We start from the raw sequence: 20,015 nt of genomic DNA, 5'->3' as shown, positions 1-20,015 counted from the left end.
ATATAAGAGAGTTCACCTCAAGTCTTTCAGTGCCCTTTCACCACCAAAGAACTCCTCATACAAAGAAGTCCACATAAGGTGCAAATCAGCTGATATAGATATTCTTACCGATTGGTTTTGCAGATTGAGAGGAATGAGCTGGTTATGGTTTGAAGTCAGTGAGCAAGTGAGAGGGGGGGATAGATGAGGGCAAGAAGGACATAGCACAAAGAATACTGATACTCTTTAGTCTCTTAAACAAAATATGTTCTGGATTAAATCTCACTTTGTTTAGATTTGTGCTAGTAGGTTTACCCACTGGGGATAATTGATTTGGCTTCAATCAAATTAGATATAATCTTAAAGTCTAGAGGTAATAATTGCAAACAATAGTTAGCTAGCATGAACCTCCAGTCACCATTTTCACAAATGTTAAATATTCTGCTGTTAGTTCTGCTACAGAATCAGTCAATAGTTCATCAGACTTGTTGAACTAGAACTAATCCTTTGACTGTGAACATCTGATGGTAATCCATCCAATAGTTATTAAGGTGTTCTACCCTTGAATGATATGTTGGGTCAATTGACTGGCTGGTGTCAAATATACCAAAAAACAAAAAAAACAACAACAACAAAAAAAAGTTTAGAAATTGTTGTTTTACTATATTAAATGTTTTTGTTTTATCAAAAAAAAAACAGCATCATTACCAATAAAATGTTTGTCAGAGGTTGGACTAAATACTTCACATGAATCTTTTACAAGCTGATGCTCTTCACTCAGCCCTAGCAAATTAAAACAGAGAAAATTAAAATAGATTTTTATTTCAAATAAACATTACATAATCAACCACACATGAAATGATTAAATACACTCAAAATAAGATATATTTGCCTCTCTACTCACTCACAGAAAACCACAAGTATTGTAAAGCTGTGCCGAAAACAAGTTCTTTTGGCATGTTTCATTTTTCAGCTCATGTTTCTTAATTTACAGAACAAAACAGACAAACCTTTGTAACAACGACGACAACAAAAAATGTCTGAAAACATATTCAACATTTCAGGATGAAAACTTAGCACCTTGATCCAGTCACTGTGATTCTTCGACTGGTAGTGGGTAAGAAACCATAGTATGATGAGAGGTTTGGCCATGGTGACGCTGACAATCACAAGGCATACTCCTGCTTCTTTAGGATAGTGAAGACAGTGCAATCTTAGACACCATTACAAGATGAAGTGTGCTGCCAGACACAACAAACTGAGACAAACTCTCAACATCAGTTTGCAACTCTTCTTGCAAGCCACATCCACAGTTTCACCACATACTTGATGTTATACACAATGACTTGCCAAACAGAAAAACTGTACATGTGCTGCAAAATCTGTGAAAGTAAATCCGAAAGGTGGCTTGGGGATGGCTTCTAAAAAGAAAGAGCAAATAGTAATCCTTAATACTAAGGCACTGCTTATAATAAAACATGAAACACTACCGCGGTGAATAAATGTGGAGACTGTTAAAACTGTGTACACAAAGGTGAGCTCCAGTGTGTCTACAACATAAACTCAATGCATTTGTAATACACACCACCAATAAATGGTGACCACAAAACCCATGTCAGCATATTTAAAGAGTGTGACAGGAACACACATGATCCCCCCCCCACAGGGAGAACTTTTACTGACCAGAGTACGACGACCTTATTTAATTGGCCACAGTGTTGCTGTGGACAACGACAGTACAATACATGCTGATGCTATGCCTATGTACAAACAATGTTAAGAGATCAACCAGGATGGAGACTGACTCTAACAGACCTGGCCTTTCTTAAATGTCACGGATGCAAGTTCTGTGTATATTTACACATATTTAATGAATTGTTTTCTGTCAGTGCAAAAGTCTGAGTCATGTTAGCATAATTATGCAGGCAGATGTTAAAAAGGATTTCCTTCCACAGACACACTCAGCCAAAAAAGAAAAAGTGGAATAGTTCCTAAACACGCGAGAGAATGAAGACACATTTCTAGCCTGTAAAGTGTTGCAGTGGTTTAGAGATTTATATTACTGTGATCGACTGTTTGACGAATGCAATAAAAATGGTCTTAGTGATTTTTTTTATTTTTTTTTGCACACTACGTCAACAAGCAGATTTAGTCCCAGTCTTGTTTTTTTTTTTTTTTTAAAGGTGTAAGTCACATTCAACGTCATGCATCAGGGCATGTTATCTTTGCATTAATAAAACGTTGTTGTTTTTTACATCAAAATCAAAATAAAATTTTAACTACTTTTGATGTGGGGCAAATGTGATTTATTTCATTAATAAGATGAATAAAAGCTTATAGTTTTTTGACAAAACAATCCAAATATTTGTTTTAATAAATAATATATATATATATATACTGTATACCAGTATCAACTAAATATGTGGGGAAAGAAAGGAAATAAATACTCCTAAATATAAATGATTCTGCCTGTGGAAACGCTTTTTTCCCTTAATGATTTTACTTTGGACAAATAAAGTAGCAGAGGAACTGCTGTGCTAAAATCTGAAACTAAAGATGCAAAAGCAGCAGGGCACACTAACATCAGCCCTTATGACAAAGATCCAATTTTTTTTGTGAGATTTTTGGGGAAAATGTACAAATAAAATGTTTATAAGCATATCAAAGATTTCTTAAAGCAATGTCACCCTGTTTTATTCTTTAAAAAAAAAATGATTACAACAATTTTGCGACATCAACGCTCGACTCACAACATGCTCGGCAAGAAATAAGAGCGAAACAGAAATGGTTTCCATTTACACCTGCCTTTGAAATCTAAATGCAGTTAAAAGATGCAACTGTGCACTGCAAAAAATCCATATGTATAAATATTTACACAAGAGTAAATACACTGCCGAGGTATTGATTGGAGTATTCGTTTTTCTTCACCACCACTGAGGTAATACGGAAAACTAGGATTTAAATAGATTTTGTATGGGTGTTAAGGCATACAGCTGACTTTGTGTCCAGCTTGAATAGACTTAAAAGACATCTTCTATCTGCATTGGGATTTTGATGCCAAGTGTAGTTGGAGTCCATGTTTTCAGTCCTGTTTTTAAGGAAAGGCAAATGTCTCGATACATCAGCCGAATAAATATTAATACTGAACAAAATCTGTATTCAGGACCACAAAACACAGATAGCAGCATCAAAGCATGTGTGTGGTTGGACATGTTATATCATTTTATCATGACCCAATGAAGACTTTTCCCAGATACTCATGGTATTTTAGTAGTACGGCTACTGCACATTGAGCTCTTTATCATATCAATACTTGGTATCTTTTGCAAGGATTAGATCTGGTAGTAAAATATGTTACCTTTTAAAAGGACAAATAAGACGCAAAAGTGTATTTACATATCACAAGGGTCAAACAGCACAACTTGAAATACAGATTATTTTTTCTTTTCAGATGATCAAAATTGTTCAGGCAGCTAAGATACAGATTTGCAGTCTTTGTACTGTCGCACAGATCGAGACACCGTCCCGTGGGAAACTTACACTCGCACTGAAAAACCTTGTGAGGCACAAATAACTTGAATTGTGCACACGGAGGCAAAGCAGAAGTTGTGATGAGCCTTATTGCGTTTTACAATAAAACCACCCACAATCACACAGTGATCCTATGAATACACTATACTGTCCCTCTGTCATTTGAGCTTTAGATGCAGTATGTACACGTTGATGACAAAATCATGATAACATGGACGGAAGACGTATGGTTTCCCTGATGCCATAGTCTGCCTGATATGACAGGATGAGGCGTGGAGGTGCAGCAGAGACAGTGGTTATTCAATGAGCCCCTCCTACAACAAACACTGACTGATGTCTTAAAGGTCCATGCTAAATTCTCCACGAAGATCATCTAAGGCCACAATGTTCATTGAAGAAAGTAAAATGTAAACACTATAAAAAAAAAAGAAAAAAAAAAAGAGAAGAGAAGAGAAATTATCATGGCAATGTATCCATGTGGGATAAAAGGCCATTATTAGGTTCATTAATGTCACAGAAAACATGTGTCATACTAGAGTTTAAATGAGAGCGTATACCTTATGACAAAAGGCACTTCAACAACTACTCCCAGTGCCTTGTTTCGGAGTAGATCCACTGTTAATCTCCTCATCATTTTCATCGCCCTCTTCTTCTTCCTCCTGCCAGCCACCAAGGTGGACGGGGGTGGGCATGGAAATGCTGGAACCGAGGCCACTATGTGCCTGGTAGTCTGGTGGGAATGAGAGTACAAAGTCTAGTCAACACTGGGGGATGACCTGCATTTGCCCTCTAACTTTAAACACGGTAGATCTAATCGTCATTTTTTTTTTTATAACTTTGTTTGCTCATTTTGGTTTGGTTTCATGGCTTCAGTTATGTTACTGTTGAATAACAAGTTGTCAGTGCAGTTTTGCTTTCTATAACGAATGTTGTATTTCAAAGTCACAGTGTTTTTATTTTTTATTATTATCACGAAGGACTAAAGGAAACACAAAATATTCACATTTAAGAAGCTAGAATCAGAATTTTAGACTTTTCCCCACTAGAAAGTGAATGAAAACAATGAAACAACTGTCTAAATAATAATGTTCTGTCCCTGAACTAATCGATTAATCAACCAATAGTTGCAGCTTTACTCGAGATGAAAGGTTCTTTAAAGTCTGTTTTCGTTTACCAGTGTTTGTGTGCAGATCTCTCATTGGCACGAGATTCTGCCACTGACCTGACGCTCTCTGTGGGTGGGAAGTCTGCTGGTGGAGCTGGAGAGAAAAACAGTTTTTGGTGTACAGCAAAACGAAACATGAGACTGGAGGTCAACAAAAGACTCCAAAATGTGTTCCTCTGCCTGAAATCTGTCTTTTCAGTATTAAATTTGTAATACACTCATAGAGAACTGGCCAATGATGAAATCTGACATGAATTGAAGAAACAAACTTTTGAAGCCTACACATGGTGCATGTTTGATACTCACAACGTACATATTGAGGAAATATCTCTTTGAACTCCAGATAAATGGAGGAAGAATACTAACAATCAACATTACTGCCCACAGGCCACAGTTCGTGGTCAGGAAATTACCTCATGCATGTAGATGGCATGGAGACTCATCTCTGCTGAGGCAAACTCTGAGTGTAGCGCATTGCTCCTGGTGTGAGAGTCACTGTTGGTCATACTGAAAAAAAACAACGTGTTAATCAAAGATGATGATAGGCCTTTGCATTTATTTATCAATCTCAACAAAATAAGTATATAAATACTGCAGTGTGAAACGTAACGTTTCTAAATACCTGTCGATGATGGTGCGATCGCTGCGGTACATGGTGGCCTCGGGGTGGACGGAGGACGGCAGGAGGCTGTGTGAGCGCCCTCGACCGACATGTGCGAGCTGTGAGGTGGACAAAGAGGCCAGGACGCTGGCTGCAGCAGAGGCAGCGGTGCTCGGCGGGATGAAGCCGTGTTCTCGTCCTTGTAATCCAGATGCAGTCAGAATGGGGTGGGCCAGGACACTGGCCAAAAGATTATCAGGCTGGAAAACAACAACACACATCAGAGGGGAAATGCATTTGATCTTTTAACCAATATCAGGAATCAACTCTTCTGGGGGTTTATGCATTAATAGCCTATGAATAACTGAGTGTCTAAATAAATCTGCCAATAATAATTACAGACATTATGATTCTGATGATGTTATTAGAGTAAGAGTTAAAAGCCTAGTTCTTGGTGCTGTGCGATCGACATGGTTCTCACGGTTCTTACCCCCGTGCCAGACTCATGGGACTGCAGTGAGGTGCAGAGAGGAGCCTCTGAGAGCAGCAGCTGGGCGGAAGGGCCGCCCTGCGCATCATGCTGCACCTTCTCCTTTAAATGGCTGATGAACACGGAGCTGTCCTGAGGTGGCTGCCAGCGTGGGTTCTTTATGGTGAAATGCATGAGGGACAACTCGGTCTTGCCGTTCTCAGCCTGCTGGTACACGGAGGCCTCTGTCTGGCCCTCTGACATCCACTGCAAAAAGATTCAAAGATGCTCATAAAATTCAAGACAAGCCACTAGTAGAAAGCTACTGAGTAGACAGGCTTCAATCCTGCCGTACTACAACCAACGAGTCTTACTGTTGGGTTTCCATGGCGTCTGATGTCCATCTGTGCAAAGGAGCAAATGTCTCCAACTCCAACCACCTCCACAGTAAAGTTCCTGAAGAAGTCAATGATTTCTAGAGACTTGTTTCTCAGGAGGAAGATGAGAATGAAGGGCGTGACGATAGGACTGAGCAGCTCCTCCAAGATAAACACCTGATTTGAAGAGAGAGCATTTTTTTCAAAAATATACTGATTTTATAGTCTGATTGTACTCGATCTGACAAAGTCTAAGCATTGATTGGTTCTACATAAAAAAAAAAAAAAACTCAAATCAATCACAACCAATGATTGCGACAGTGTGGCAAAGATGTTCCAATCCACTGAATCTCGGTCTCCTCACCGCTTTGTACTGGAACAGCTGTGCCACCTCATCACGGGTCTCGCCCTTGTTAGCGTTGCCCCTCCAGTGGTCTGGCATGTAGTGAATATGTGCCAGCACGCACTGCAGCAGCTGTTCTGGACACCACACCATATGCTCGTCTGGAATAAAGGATCTGGCGAAGGAGAGATACAAAATGTCAACATTACCATGATACATTACCTGACAGTTCAAATTTTGATTGAGAAATCTTTGACCAAAAAGTTGCCAGTATTCTTAGGGAGGTGAAGCAGGATAACTTCCTTTATAATTAACTTTCCACCATGAGACAATTAAAGCTTCTGCGCAACAATACAACTGAAATGAAGACTCACCTGGTGATAGTTATAACCACCCCCAGCACAGTGATAGCGGTCAGAATGTGCTGCACTGTCAGAACGTCCTCGTCATAAACTGTCAGTGCAATGAGAACAGCCAACACCGAGCCTGAGAAGAAGGCGACGTTCTTAGCAAACACAGTGAGCAGCGGCGATGTAAAGGAGTTCATGTATTTGGAAGTGGGCTTGTAGCCACGACCTAAACGTCCATGCAGCTCGTGGTCCAGCTCGTTGAAGTGACGCAGGTAAAAACGGCCGTACAGGGACCAGCGGCGTGCGCCCAGACTTCCGGGTTCTCTGCGGATCACTTCGGTATAGCTGAAGAAAGCATAGAGCACCTGCCACACCAGGATGAAGGGACACAGCAGCAAATTGGTCAAACCCATCAGCAGGATGATTCTACTGAGCTGCTGGGCGAGCTCCAGGCGGTTTCCACTGCGCTTGTACTTGGGGTGCAGGTTCCACTTGTTCTGAAACAGAGAGCCGGGGCCCCAGAAAAGGATGAGCTCAAAGTTGTACTTGAGGCCCTGGGTGAGGAACACCACATTGCCCAGCAGGGGGAGCTGCAACTGCACCGGCAGCAGTGATTTGTTTATCATGGCCACCATGTAGTTCTTAAAACGTAGGATGCGGTGATAGATGTCAAGTTCTGTCAGTTCTTTCTTGTGTATGCACATTTGCTGCTCTTTCTGCAGGCTGATGAGACGGTCCTGGACTTCCTGCCATGTGAAGTTGCATAGTTCATCCTGGGAGAAAGAGGCAGCGGACATAAAAGTTAACCAATACTGAGACAATGCATGACACCATCTCAAATCATTGACACCAATAATATCTATTCATAACAATAAGCTCAAGACATTGGTCAGAGGACTGATTTGGATTACTTTTTTCTGTAGCATATTTTGATACAGGCCTCCCAGTGTAGCACTTACCATTCTGATCTTCAGTGCTTTGATGTAAAACTGCCTGATCTCCCAGTAGCTCAACACATTGCAGAAGACTTTAACAAAACGATAAACCCAGAAGATGGCAGCCATAATGAGGAGGAATATGATCCAGCTGTCCTCTTGAATCCTGAAAAGAACCAAAAGCCCCTTTCAAACATGGCTGACTTTATATATCAATTAAAGTAATGGCCTTTTGTCATTCAGACATGGATGCATATGTAAATGGTATTTAAAGCTATACTCAAACAAGTCTGAACAGTTACGGAAAGACCTTACAGGATATTTGAAGAATTTAAGATAAGCTAATAAAAAAGCTTGACACCTGACAATGTGGTTGAGAGGGAGCCTAATTTCACTCACTATGAAATGATTAGCATTTTTAGAGAGATATCAGAGGCACACATATGACAACCCCTTTGCTCTTATCACGTAATAATCAGATGAGAAAATGTCAAATCTATTTAACTCCTGTTTACAGGTTTTGAGTTCGGTGGCCTACTTACGCCATTCCAATAGTAAACCTGTCTTGTATAACTTTTACGTATGTTTGTTACATTCAAGCCTTTGCCAGATGAATACACACAATGCTGATTAAGCCTTATCACCACCTGGTGAATCTCCCTGTATGTCTGGTGAGACATTCCCGTGCTAGCTGGATGAATGCATACTGAGCATGCTCAATGGGCATAGCATGCGCACCAGAGACTTCCAACAGCCAAACTGGATAATTTAGGGCTTAATCCTATGCTAAATTGAATGGCGATAAAATAATTCAACGGAGCGCATCTTCTAGACTTTTCAAACGCAATCAGACCGAGTGGATCAATTTCTGAGTGAAGCACATCATGTCCGGGGTTGCGAGGTTCAAAACAGTTTATCCACAGAGTCGGCGACAGCGGAGCCCTTAACGTAATCACGTGTCGAAAGTGTTTTCGGAATTACTCTCACTGAGAGAAAGGAGATGAGAGCTCTACACGCAGGTCTAAGCAAGCTTCTGAATTTACCCATGTGTACAAAAAAACATCAGACAATACTAGTGCAATTGTTAAAGATCTTTAACATTGATATTACATACTTTTATATTTAGTTACTTTCAAATAGAATAAACAAAATACAGTGTTTTCAGTACAATCCTGCTTTAAAGCTGCTTTAAAAGTGAAATTAGAGATGGGGTACGACGAGGAAAGAGACATTCCAAATGGTGGAACAAGCTGTTCCCAAATTAGAATTTCAAGAGGTCCGATGTCATTGACTTTGATATAAACAACTATTGAGCCACAGTCAGAATGAAGACCTCAGCCGATGAGCTGAGAGGAAAAACAAGCTGAGTCTGGGATATATGCTGTAAAAAAAAAAAAATGACAACACAGGATTGGGTGGTTGGAGGGCTCTGTCCCTTTCAGCCAGCCTACGAGGTGTCATGTGGTAGTCAGCTTGCTGGCCCAGCCGAGGAGTCAGTATCTCGGTTGGCTTGTTGTACCTCACCGAAGCTATCAATTACACTGCCCTGTTCTCTGAAGCCAGTCTGAGCACCGTACACCAACACCTTCCTCCAAGTCACCATTAGCTGCAAGAGTGTCACAACTTGAAGCTCTCAATCTCAGGTTGAAATAAACAACAAAACTGAGACTGAAAATCAATTCAGAAAACAAAAACCTCACTTGTACTTTAAGCCAAACATAAAGATAAGAAATAAATCTAATCAAACCTCATGTTGTTTTGACAGAATTTGAGCATTTCTTCAGTAAAAACATTACTTAAAACGAGTAACCAACATATCAGAGAATTGATTATTTTGACTAATTGCTGCAGCTCTATTGTATACACAAGAGTTCTAACAAATTTCCAGGGTAAATCCAGAAACCTGTAGGGTACTACTAAATCGGCTACTCCTCCATATTTCTTTCCTGTGAATCCGACTGTACCGTGCAGTCTCAAGCCACATCCAACATAATCCAATAAGAAATTAAGTTTGACAGCTTAATTGCAACTGTATTAAGTCGGACAAATGAAATCTCTCCAAAGGTCTCTAATCCTGCCATGTTTAATCACACTGGCAGGAATGAGGGGACAAGGCACATCAGACTTCACTTTATCAGACCGTACACTATAATATATATATATATATATAATATAAAATTTTCCACAGCTTCAACCGTCTGTAGTATTAAACAGTATTAAACATCACTACCTCTGAGTGCACTGCTGGCCCGGTAGGATGGCATCAGTCAGAGTGACTTTGTTCCTGTCCAAAGGGTTCTGGCCTGTCCCGGTGTGGTTGACTGCTCGGTTGGCAAACAGGATGTCGTACTCCACGCAGTTGACAAGGAACGTTGTGAACGTGACGACAAACAAAAACTGACTGTTGGGATGAGAAAAAAGGAAAAGAGACAAAAGATTTCATACAAAATGATGGGCAAAAACACAAATAATAACAATAACATACGAATAATGCTGATGTTCACAATTAACACAAGTGACTATATTTATTTTAACCATCAAGTCACACGTGGTTTGCAGTTCAGTTATTAAATATCTTAACAAAGTTGTTTTGAGCTGTCATTATGAGGCCGAGCTAATGGTGAGCCAATATCAACAAAGGCCACTGTGACCAGACTCAGACAAACACCAGACCAGAAACCAACAATAGAGATGATCTAGTGGCACGATAGCATCACAGTAAATATCTCGGGCAGCAGTGGGACGATGAAAAAAAATATCTTGCACTGACACCTTGATCTGGTGAAGCGATTCAGGCAAACTATAACAGGAGAAATAGGTACAGAAATGTAGCATTTAGAAAGGAGATTTTTTTTTTCCTCATGAAATTCATGTACAGCTTCAGCTGAACTCGTATGGCTGAGCTTGTTTCTGCTGAAGCCTGAGGCACACTTCACTGTCATAACAACTTGAAAACCTACCAGTGACATAAGCGAGAACCAAGTCTTTCTGAAAACAAGAATCTTCTTAGAACTGCAAACTCCCTTCCTCGTAATGGTTTTAATTACAAGCATATTAATATATCTTGTGATCCATCCTTCAGGCATCTGAACCCATACTGGGTTCCTGTAAATACTTACACAAGCTCGAAGAACTCTGACAACATCATACAGGCAAAGCCATTCTTTTGATGAAAATGATAGATGTGGACAGCGTGGTTGAGGAAAATCACAAATAACCTTACAATGTTAATTAATACTGGGACACTCACTGAAAGTACATTTACCAAGTAATGACAATATTCAAAATAACACAAAATATTCACATTTGACTTCACCAGTGATTCTTGTGGTGGCACAGTAACATAGCAAACATTGTGAATTTTATCATTCTAAATGTGAGCACTGACTTGCACCAGTTTGTGTCAGCAAAGCGTGTTTTAAAAGGATATTCTTGTGAAGAAGTTATCCAGGTTCTTTATATGGTGCCATGAGTCTGTAACAGAAATTGAAGCATTAGACCTCAACGACGTTTGACCTGGTTTCAGATGAACAACACATCGCGAACATCATGTCCACAGTGGACACATTGCCAGTTAAATGAAGCACCATTTTCTCGCTTTAGTCGAAGTACTCTTGTTTACCTTTCAGGCCTTCGGGGACATGCACCAGTAAATCCTCCTCCCCGGGTGGCGAGTCCTCCTCGAAGTCCTCAATTCTCTGATACTCCTGGTATGCTTCAAAGTTGGCCATTGTGCTTCACATTCTCCAGGTCGCTCCCTACTGACGAGCTACTTGCGGTAAAACACTGAACGAGAACGACTGCAGACTCTCAACCTCAGCTACATTCTGCTGCTAGCCACTTAGCAGCTACAGCTAACACATTAGCGTGCTAACTTGAGACGGGAGAGCGCTCGTGTGTAACCCTGCACAACCGCGATGACATGGAAATTAGTGCGTTTGGGGGTTTAAAAAAAAAAAATGCAGTACGTGAAGCCTCGGTAGATGTACGAATGAATGTCGGTTACATTCATGAAAGCTTTACTGCCTTAAGCCAGCTGTGTGGTGGCTGGGCTAGCCTGTGAATGATTCAGCCCGCTCGTGTCGTCAGGGTGACACGGTTTGTTTTGTTCCGTCCATCTGCTGATCTTGATCTTCTTTCTTCTCCGCTTTGACTCCAATCTCGGCCGGAGCTCGTTGAATGCGCTCGGATGTGTTTCAACTACGAGACGGCGGTCTTCGGTCTGTCCCGAGGTCCGTTAGTTGCCTTCCAAAAATACACTACCTCTGCGTGCCCACTGTTTTCGTCTTTCACAAACAAATGTCAACAAAACGCCGTGACGTCACTTCCGTTTGAACTGTCGTCATTTCCGAGTACCGATTTTGTAGTTTTATAAAGATTTTGGGAAGAAAGCCCGCTTTTTGTCGTTTGCTTTTCAAACAGTGTGGCACACGCGTAGCTGAAAAATACGTCAGTTTATCGCCTGTTTGTAAAATAAAGAAACTCTTTGTTCTCACAAACCAACATTCAAAGTGAACCCGCGGTTCTCTCCAAGCCCCTGAAATGCACTCTGGGTCAGAGTCAGTATGGCAGCCTGCATGGTGCCTTTGGATTACCGGAGAGCTTAACGAATACTTTAAACCTTCTTGTTATCACTGAAATAAGAATAAAACATGTTCCACTTGCTCTGTTGTAGAGCAAGTATCGCGGCGCCATTGCGGCCGGTGTCGTTATACTCGCGATGCAATAATACAGCAGACAAATGGAAGCTCTCACGGTAGGTTAAAGTCACCGGTAGCTCGTTGAGCTAATAACGCTCGACCTTTTATCTGTTGTAAAAAGCCACATGTTGGGTTACCAACCCTGGCAGACTTGGCTAACTTTGATTTTCTACACAGTGCACATGTCTTTTGAGTTTATAATCCAGGCTAGAGCAGAAACATAAATTTGATTGATCAGTCAATAGACAGAAAATGAATCGACAACAATTGACATACTAAGGTTGATTTGTCTCTTCTATACAAAATCAACTATCACACGATTTTTGACCAAATACCTCTATTGACATTGCAGCAATACAGTTGGGATTGCTTTAACACAAAATTTACGCAATGAGATTTTTTTTTTTGGATAAGTAATCATCTGTGATGTAGATATAATGACTAAATAAATAAAGTCAAATAATAAAACAGCTATAAGAGTATGCAAATACATCACTTGACTGTGTTGCAGTCTTTTAAACCAGGAAAAGACATCACTTATGCCACATCATGATATTACAATATCCTCAGATGATATCCAGTGTCATGTCAAGATGTCTCTGTTTATAGTATTGTTATGATTCCCAGCCACATTTACAACTGTGAAAAAAAAATAAGTTTAAAAAGACCTAATTAAGGCTAATGGTGAAAAGCTGAAAAAACGTGTTAAAACATGACAGAAAAGCTCAATAAAAATACATTCAAATTTTTTTTAATGTTGATAATCAAGCCGATTCATTGCTCAAATTGTTCAAAAAGCTGCATGCAGAAGCTCCCTACATGTCAGGATTTCCTTTGTTTCACTGTAAATTGAATAACTGAATAGCAATCTGGTTTATACTAAAGTGTACTCACATCCCCGTGTACAGTGAAATAATTATTGATTGCCAGAATATTTTCCTGGTCACATGAGACATAAGCAATAAATTGCAGGGTTGATATAATGGCAGACCTTTGTAGATGTATCTGTATTATTTATGTGTCAGCCAATAACCAACCATAAATTGGCAAACTACGTTACTAATTTAATAAGTTTTCCATTCTAAAATGTCTCTATCTATCTTGATCACAAATTTTAAAATACTGAATACCAATACTGAAATTGGTTATTATGTTATGTTGTTATACTATTGGCTGAAATATTGTTACCAATAGTAGTGACAGCCTCTAAAATCCTTCCTCGTGAGCTAGAGATAGAGAGTCAGTTAATTAATATTGATTAACTGATAAGAAGGTAGGCAGGTTAATCAATAACAATTTTCTATCTGTTGTCCTAATTCAGATCAACTTTAACTGTACGCCTAAAAATGTTATGGTTATACCTTTCGATTTCTTAGAGGCATTGCTTTTAAGATGTTAACTTTACAAATCTTTCATTGTTTAGTTTACTGAATCTCTAATTGTACAAATATTGTGGTTTATTTCCAGGTTCTACACATGTCCAGCGTCCAGCTCCTCACAGCAGCCCAGCAATGCTGTCAGTCGCATTGTAAACCTGACTCGGCGAGCTGCCCGCCACTCCACCACCCGCTCATCCAAACCCCCAGGGGTGGCTTTGAAGTTCATCCTGGGACCAGCAGTGCTTACTGTCTCAGCACGACTGTTCTGCCATGTAGCTCACTGCGATTCAGATGTAAATAACAACACCCCAGTGGAAGTTGGTGGCAAAAACCCTGTGCCTGAGTTCAAATGGCATATCCTGTGGGAGTTTGTCAAACCTCAGATGTTTGCTCTCATCTGTGCTGTTGTGGTGAGCCCAAATAAGTTATTGAAAGGGAAAGCAAAATACAATACTATAAGGGCATTTATGCTAATCGGCTTAATTGATGATTTGTCTTTCAGCTTGCTTTTGGTGCAGCTATCTTGAACATTCAAATCCCCTTGGTCCTTGGGGATCTGGTGAATGTTGTGGCTCGCTACCTGATAGAACATACTGGGAATTATGTCCGTGAGATAAGAGGACCTGCCATAAAACTACTTGGACTGTATGCTATCCAAGTAAGTGCACAAGAAATCTGTCCATGTCTGAGGCAGTTGCACAACCCACAGTGTTTCACAAAGAATCAAGTACAACCAGCCAGTGATGAGCTGCATAAGCACACACCAGGTCAAACGGACATCCAGTTTACTTCTGGTTTAATTACAATTGCCTGGTTGTTTGGTTTATGTCCACTATTTTGTATCCTGTGCTAAAATACTCCATATTTATAAGTGTTAAATTGAGGAGAACAATTATACATTTATAAATGTATTAATTAACTGTTTAAAAATAAATTAATATTAACTGTTAAAAAAAATGCAGGGTAAGACAAAATTCCTGTACAAAACAAAACGACCAAAAAACGACCAATTCTTTTAAGCTTGTATTATATAACATAACCTCATCATTCAACTTTATATACCATCAATTTTTAAGGGTTTAGTAAGTGATTTGTCTATTGGTCTACATCACATTGTAGCGTTCTTATAAATAATGCATTTTCTTTTTGTTTATTCCACTTACGTACCTCCTTATGAGATCTCACTGGATAAAAAAGTTTGTAATGCCTGTTTCTCTCACACATCTGCACGCTCTGTTCCGCTCACTGCCACTCAGACGAAACATGCATACAAACTTCCGAATGTCACAGTTGTTGCATGCAAAATTACGTATTGCTTGCATGTATTGATTCACCTCCTTTGTGCAGGGCTTGCTAACGAGTGGCTACCTCATCCTGCTTTCAAGGGTGGGGGAGAGAGTGGCGGCAGACATGAGGAAGACCCTCTTTGCATCCTTACTGAGGTACAAATTCTTCAGTGTTGACTCAGGAAAATTCATGTATATTTTAAATAAAGCAATTACAGTGTTTCTGTTATGTACCAAGCCTGCCGTCCAGTAAACTGCTTTATGTTGCTATTCTTTTTCCTCAGGCAAGATGTGGCTTTCTTTGATGCCAATAAAACTGGGCAGCTTGTAAATCGTTTGACTGCTGACATTCAGGAGTTCAAGTCATCCTTTAAGTTGGTTATTTCTCAGGTACTTTCACAGACACAGTCAAATTCTGGTGTCAACGTGTTGTTTGTGTTGCTAAAGTGTACATGCTGCTTTTAGCCCTCTAATTCTGATTTTTTTTTATTTTTAATTTTTTTTATTTCCAGGGTCTGCGGAGTATCACACAGACAGTCGGATGTTTTGTCTCTCTCTATGTCATCTCCCCAAAACTGACAGGTTTGACTGTAGTTGTCCTCCCATGTCTTGTGGCAGCGGGAGCTCTCATTGGCTCATTCCTTCGCAAACTGTCCCGTCAGGCTCAAGAACAGGTGACCCCATATGTAGCATTAACGCAGCATAATTTTGCTCAGAACATCTGTTAGAACTGCTTGGTGTATTGGATGTATTGCAACATCAGTGCAGTTTTAATGTTCCATATAAAGTCATCACAAAGCTTTCAAAATGATACAAAGCAAAGTGAGCAGAAGAAAAGAGCTTCTTTTCTGAATGTTGCAGACACACTGCACCTTCTCCTCCTCTTCTCTTAACACGGCACAGATCTGCTCGCATTGCTGCCCACAAATGTCAAGATGCTAAGTTTCTTAACAACATGTTGACTCCTACTTTGACTCATAATTTTGTGGACTGATTCACAAACAGCAGGATGTACTGCATATGTTTATGCTAATTATATTGTGATATACGCCACTGTCACTCCAAATAAGCAATGAGAAACAGTAACATGATTATTTTTATATTTACAAAATGAGTTTAATGTGCTGTCTGACTGTGTCTTTACTTAACGTTTTCACATTCAAGGTGGCTAAAGCAACAGGAGTGGCAGATGAGGCACTTGGTAATGTGAGGACAGTGAAAGCTTTTGCTATGGAGGAACGGGAGCTCCAGTAAGTTAGAGTCTTTTTTACATTTTGATTTACTTGTAGCCTAAGTACTTTCAGAGCTGCAGTAGATTTATGTCAGAGATCATTTGTTTTAATTTCCATTGTCTATCTCTCAGATTATACGCATATGAAGTTGACAAATCTTGTGAAATGAATGAACATCTTGGTACTGGAATAGCTGTTTTCCAGGGCCTGTCTAACATCGCCCTCAACTGTGAGTGTGTTTTATATTGTTAACTGATGGACACAATGTGAAGCAGATTGGTTCTGTAACTCAGAACTTCTGCTAATGTTTTTGTGTTGTGTGCTGTTTATACAGGCATTGTACTTGGGACTATTTTTGCTGGAGGAACTTTAATTTCAAGCAATGAAATGTCTCCAGGAGACCTCATGTCCTTCTTGGTTGCATCCCAGACTGTTCAAAGGTAAAATTACAGTCATTATTCTCGCAGTGATTTCTCTGTATTACCCATTTACAGTCAAATGTATCGGTTTAAAGTAATTGATTTCACAGTATAATTAACGTTTTCTCTTTATGCTCAGGTCTTTGGCGAGTGTCTCTATCCTATTTGGACAGGTGAGTAAAATTGACATTATATATGTTATATAACCGAATCAAGTCTGTGAAAATGTAGATATGTGTAATATTATTTCGTTAGAGATCAAATCTAACATTTGCTACAGGTGGTGAGGGGACTCAGCTCTGGGGCTCGGGTTTTTGAATACCTTGCCTTGCAGCCTACGATCCTCCTCTCTGGAGGAGGACGCATCCCGTACCACTCTCTGACCGGAAGAGTGGACTTCATGAACATTTCATTCAGGTTAGTGCGTCATCTTATTTCAAAAGTAAAGTTGATTTTTATACAGTTTTAGACCTTAACTAAACACAAATATCAGAGATTATTATGTGTTGATTTTTTGTTTTAAATATTTTTATAGTTATCCAACGAGACCTGGCCATCAGGTCTTAAAGAGGTTCAGCTTGACGCTGCCACCTGCTAAAACTGTTGCCATTGTTGGAGAATCTGGAGGAGGTGATCTCTGAGATAATGTTCCTAGTTTCAGTTGTTTCACATGTAAACAGTGTGATGGTGAGCTCATACATTTTGAACCCTGCAGGAAAGTCCACAGTGGCATCCCTGTTGGAGCGTTTCTACGATCCGACCAGTGGCGTGATCATGTTGGACGGGCTCGACATTCGTACACTCGACCTGTCCTGGCTCAGGGGGCAAGTCATCGGATTCATCAATCAGGTAAAGACTGCCCGTTATTGATTCATTCACTTTTTAAAATATAAATTAGTTTGATAAATCTAGTTATTATCAACATTAGTTTCCACTTGAGTTTTCACTGTATTTTTACATCACTCTTTGTAGGAGCCAGTTTTGTTTGGATCTTCTGTCATGGAAAACATCCGCTTTGGGAAGCCCGGGGCTACAGACACTGAGGTCATCAATGCAGCAAAGCAAGCAAATGCTCACGGCTTCATTACAGGTTTCCCAGACGGCTATAGCACCGTGGTCGGTATGTACTCTCGTTATAAGCTTTCACCGGTGATAAGAAATGGTGTGCCGTGTAAATTTTAAGCTCTAGATCTCTAAACCCAGGTGAGCGAGGTGTGACGCTATCAGGAGGGCAGAAACAGCGCATTGCCATTGCCCGTGCCTTGATCAAGAACCCCGGCATCCTGGTACTGGACGAAGCCACCAGCGCTCTGGATGCAGAGTCAGAGGGAGTGGTGCAGGAGGCTCTGGAAAGGGCCACAAGGGGTCGCACTGTGCTCATCATCGCCCACCGACTGAGCACTATTCAGGGAGCCGACCTAATCTGTGTCATGAGCAATGGCCACATTGTGGAGGTGAGGAAGCAGAGTATTCAAAGAAATGGAGACACTCTTATCCCCTGTTAAATGTGTCAGCTAATTTTTTGCATAGAAGCACCAAAAAAAACAACATCAGTCCATCTTCAGTAATCCATATGGATATATTGGTTGCTTCTATCTTATTGTATGGACTGTGCAATCTAATTTTTAACCATATCTAACAGCTTCTCCTCTTCTTTAAAGGCTGGGACACACTTGGAACTGCTGAGCAAAGGAGGACTTTATTCTGATCTGATCCGCAGGCAAAGAGCTGAGGGGAAGAAATAACCACCGCCAAACTTGTTTACAGTCGATCTACAATAAATAATAGAGTTAATTTTATAATGCAAAGGGAAGGCTGGCGCGAGCAGATGAATTATGTAAAATGTATCATAAATTATCTCAGCTCTCTGTCTAGTTTTATGGCAAAGTTACAGATTTATATTTTGTGAATGTGAATGTAGAGGTGGACCAACTGGATCAGTCTGTGATGATTAAGAAATTACACTACTGAACAGTCTTTAATTTAAACAGGAATTTCTTAATACTATTCATGGTTTTCTGTATAGAATGATAAATTACAATATGAAAAAAATGTCTGTTTGTTTTGATGAGAGTGCTGTATTTTTCATTTTTATGGATTATAATACTTTTTTTTTTTTAAAGTTTTACCAATGTAAATATGACTTTACTAAATATACGTCAAATCTTTTGAGTCACTATTGTGACTCAGCTGGTGGAAACTACAAAACTTTACAGCCACTATTCAACCCTACAGAGAGTGAGATGCCCAACATTTTGAGTGCAGTATCAATTTAATGTTCCTATTCAATGTGGCTTTTATCTTCCCCTTGTGTGCTTCTACACTTTGTATACTGATACAAAGTCTTGCACATTTGTGAATGCTACCGATCAATATTCATTAACTGTGTTTTATGTTTGTGGATTATTTGCTGAATGGAATGAGAATGCTTCACACCATTAAAGAGATATGGGAATATCTATATATCCCATGTGGGAAATATAGATAACAAATTAACATGTAGTCTGACAGCTTCCGAGAATCCATTTACAGTTTGAGATTAGAATAGAAGTGGATCATTTTAATGGATGGAAACACATTTAAAAGTCTACTCAGATATCACATAGTCTACAGTAACACATCTCTAAAGCTGTGACCTTTAAGTACAGACTATAATGGGAACTGTTCTTTTATAGAGCTGCTACTGCTGGGAATTTGCTCCCCATCTACATCAGTCAGATCAAAGCAAGAATTTCTTTCAAAAAGTCACTAAAACAAAATTTGATGAATCTCGCATAAAGGTTACTATGATTATTGCTGTCTTTGAACTTTTGATAGTGGCTGTATAAATTCAATTACCTTTTTTTTTTTTTTTCAAACGCAAAATCAACATGCAACGTGGCCCAAATACATTTTACAAACACAAAAAACAACCACATTAAAATATCGATGGCAAGGAAAATTTAGAGCAGAAAAGTGCAAATAAAAAAAGTGTACAACTAAGTTATGTACCATGTAAATGCAGTGAATATGACAATAGGCAACCATCATAAATTAGCAATGTTAAATACCAATAACAGTAAAATGTTAATCCTAAAGGTGATGTTGGAATAACATGTCTTAGTGGCAAATGCCAATGAAGAGCTTGGGCGAGCGTAGGAGGGGATAGTTTCAACTACTTTCAGTCCTCAGTTATTGTAAGCTTTGACAAAAAGATGTTTTCCAAATAATGAATAAAAGGAAAAAAAAAATACCCATGAGGTCAAATGG

The 20,015-nt window shown here is 39.6% G+C and overlaps 2 protein-coding genes across 3 annotated transcripts; one reads left to right on the top strand and one right to left on the bottom strand.

The window, feature by feature from the left end:
* Window positions 1-781: 781 nt before the first annotated feature.
* atg9b (autophagy related 9B) lies at window positions 782-11,599 on the bottom strand. 2 transcript variants are annotated; one of them, XM_069692197.1, is made up of 14 exons: window positions 11,373-11,599; window positions 11,181-11,224; window positions 10,870-10,934; window positions 9,981-10,151; window positions 7,775-7,916; window positions 6,840-7,588; window positions 6,487-6,640; window positions 6,120-6,299; window positions 5,767-6,012; window positions 5,298-5,536; window positions 5,089-5,182; window positions 4,685-4,769; window positions 4,068-4,240; window positions 782-3,924 (listed from the first exon to the last, which is right to left on the bottom strand). In XM_069692197.1, exons 1-13 carry the CDS (start codon window positions 11,479-11,481, stop codon window positions 4,086-4,088), a joined length of 2,433 nt encoding a protein of 810 aa, XP_069548298.1. In that variant the 5' UTR covers window positions 11,482-11,599; the 3' UTR covers window positions 782-3,924; window positions 4,068-4,085. The 2 variants fall into 2 exon arrangements, with proteins under 2 accessions (XP_069548298.1, XP_069548299.1); XM_069692198.1 differs by having other exon boundaries at window positions 4,733-4,769.
* Window positions 11,600-12,320: 721 nt separating this feature from the next.
* Window positions 12,321-19,913, top strand: abcb8 (ATP-binding cassette, sub-family B (MDR/TAP), member 8). Its single transcript, XM_069692168.1, has 16 exons — window positions 12,321-12,506; window positions 13,918-14,239; window positions 14,332-14,487; window positions 15,177-15,271; window positions 15,400-15,505; window positions 15,628-15,789; window positions 16,280-16,365; window positions 16,479-16,576; window positions 16,682-16,787; window positions 16,906-16,939; window positions 17,047-17,183; window positions 17,302-17,396; window positions 17,482-17,615; window positions 17,739-17,886; window positions 17,970-18,220; window positions 18,428-19,913. The coding sequence occupies exons 1-16, from the start codon at window positions 12,403-12,405 to the stop codon at window positions 18,509-18,511; spliced, it is 2,118 nt and encodes a 705-aa protein (XP_069548269.1). The 5' UTR covers window positions 12,321-12,402; the 3' UTR covers window positions 18,512-19,913.
* Window positions 19,914-20,015: the final 102 nt, after the last annotated feature.

This window comes from Brachyistius frenatus, unplaced genomic scaffold (assembly GCF_029030835.1).
Source record: "Brachyistius frenatus isolate BFR_SWC_R1_liver_20210118 unplaced genomic scaffold, ASM2903083v1 Contig_12, whole genome shotgun sequence".
In the NCBI taxonomy this organism is placed as follows: Eukaryota; Metazoa; Chordata; class Actinopteri; family Embiotocidae; genus Brachyistius; species Brachyistius frenatus.
The sequence above is the reverse complement of the archived record's forward strand: the minus strand, read 5'-3'. Positions and strand labels throughout refer to the sequence as shown.

Excerpts from the sequence above, each read along its gene's own strand:
- abcb8 (XM_069692168.1), top strand. The coding sequence starts at position 12,403 with ATGTTCCACTTGCTCTGTTGTAGAGCAAGTATCGCGGCGCCATTGCGG. Across the intron at positions 16,577-16,681 it reads GTCTAACATCGCCCTCAACT|GCATTGTACTTGGGACTATT; the intron begins GTGAGTGTGTTT and ends CTGTTTATACAG. Across the intron at positions 17,184-17,301 it reads TTCATGAACATTTCATTCAG|TTATCCAACGAGACCTGGCC; the intron begins GTTAGTGCGTCA and ends ATATTTTTATAG.
- atg9b (XM_069692197.1), bottom strand. The coding sequence starts at position 11,481 with ATGGCCAACTTTGAAGCATACCAGGAGTATCAGAGAATTGAGGACTTC. Across the intron at positions 7,589-7,774 it reads AAGCACTGAAGATCAGAATG|GATGAACTATGCAACTTCAC; the intron begins GTAAGTGCTACA and ends TCTTTCTCCCAG. Across the intron at positions 4,770-5,088 it reads ATGCCATCTACATGCATGAG|CTCCACCAGCAGACTTCCCA; the intron begins GTAATTTCCTGA and ends TTTTCTCTCCAG.